The 1,004-nt window shown below is 59.4% G+C and overlaps 1 protein-coding gene across 1 annotated transcript; it reads left to right on the plus strand.

Annotated features, from left to right (window-relative positions):
* The first annotated feature begins 128 nt into the window (after positions 1–128).
* Positions 129–948, plus strand: LOC127752315 (uncharacterized). Its single transcript, XM_052277254.1, has 3 exons — positions 129–354; positions 503–579; positions 660–948. Exons 1-3 carry the CDS (start codon positions 186–188, stop codon positions 945–947), a joined length of 534 nt encoding a protein of 177 aa, XP_052133214.1. The 5' UTR covers positions 129–185; the 3' UTR covers position 948.
* The last annotated feature ends 56 nt before the right edge of the window (positions 949–1,004 follow it).

The raw sequence follows: 1,004 nt of genomic DNA on the forward strand, positions 1-1,004 counted from the left end.
GGGGGGGGGGCTGTTCTAGACCATTTTTAAACGAAGTTCAGAAGCGCAGCAGTCGGAGGCAATGGCATATCCCTTTTACCTTTGCAATCAAAATATGTGATTACGGTTATGTCGTCCAGCTTACCCCCTTTTCACCGCGATCGTCGGGTGGTATTGCAGGTCTGGCTCCGAGGAAGCCCTTCTTCATGATGAACAACGAAGAGAGACTGGCTGCAGCCAAGCCGGCCGCCCCCGCCCCGAAGCGGCCGGCGGCGCCCAAGCCGACAGAACCGACGAGGAAGAGTCGAAGAGTGCAGCAGCTGTACTTCTACGACGAGGATAACAAGGAGAACCCCGACGAGGACGAGCTGATCTGTGAGTATCGTGCCACCTTCTCTCCAGACCTCACCACGATCCCTCCCCCCCCCCCCCTCCTTTCCTCAATGACGCGAAAACGACGTCGTTTTCCTCTTTTGAACGTCGTTTCGATATCGTATCGACAAGTCCGTGTTGCTTGTTTCAGTCTGCATCGACTGCCGTAAGGCCTGGGCAGGCGACTGCCCCGTGCACAAGGGGTTCGAGATCCTCGAGGACACGAAGGTAAGGGGTCGCCGCCGCGCTCGTGCTCGCGTGCAAGCGTCGCGTCCACGCTGTGACTGTGCCTTGTCCTCGCTGCTCAGGTTGCCGAGGACACCCCGAAGGATGAGCGCATCCTGGCCTCGCTGCCCCCGGGACTGGTCGTCCGAGACCTCGAAAGCGACGACGACAAGAAGTCTGGCGACGACGCGGAGGACGCCGAGGGCGCCGCCGCCGAGGTGACCACCCGGGGCGTCTTCGCCAAGGTGCCGCTGGCCAAAAGGACGCGCCTGGGCCCCTACGAGGGGGACATCCCAGAGGACGACGAGGACCCTAGTCCAGAAGTAAGTCCCGGTGGACGACGGGGCTGTCCGCCACGTCTTGGAACTTAGATGGCCGTTTTTTGTTTCAGAAAGTTCTTCTCTTTTTCTGAAATAAATAGTAGAAAG

Source organism: Frankliniella occidentalis, unplaced genomic scaffold (genome assembly GCF_000697945.3).
Source record: "Frankliniella occidentalis isolate FOCC.00 unplaced genomic scaffold, Focc_3.1 Scaffold6262, whole genome shotgun sequence".
NCBI classification, from domain to species: domain Eukaryota; kingdom Metazoa; phylum Arthropoda; class Insecta; order Thysanoptera; family Thripidae; genus Frankliniella; species Frankliniella occidentalis.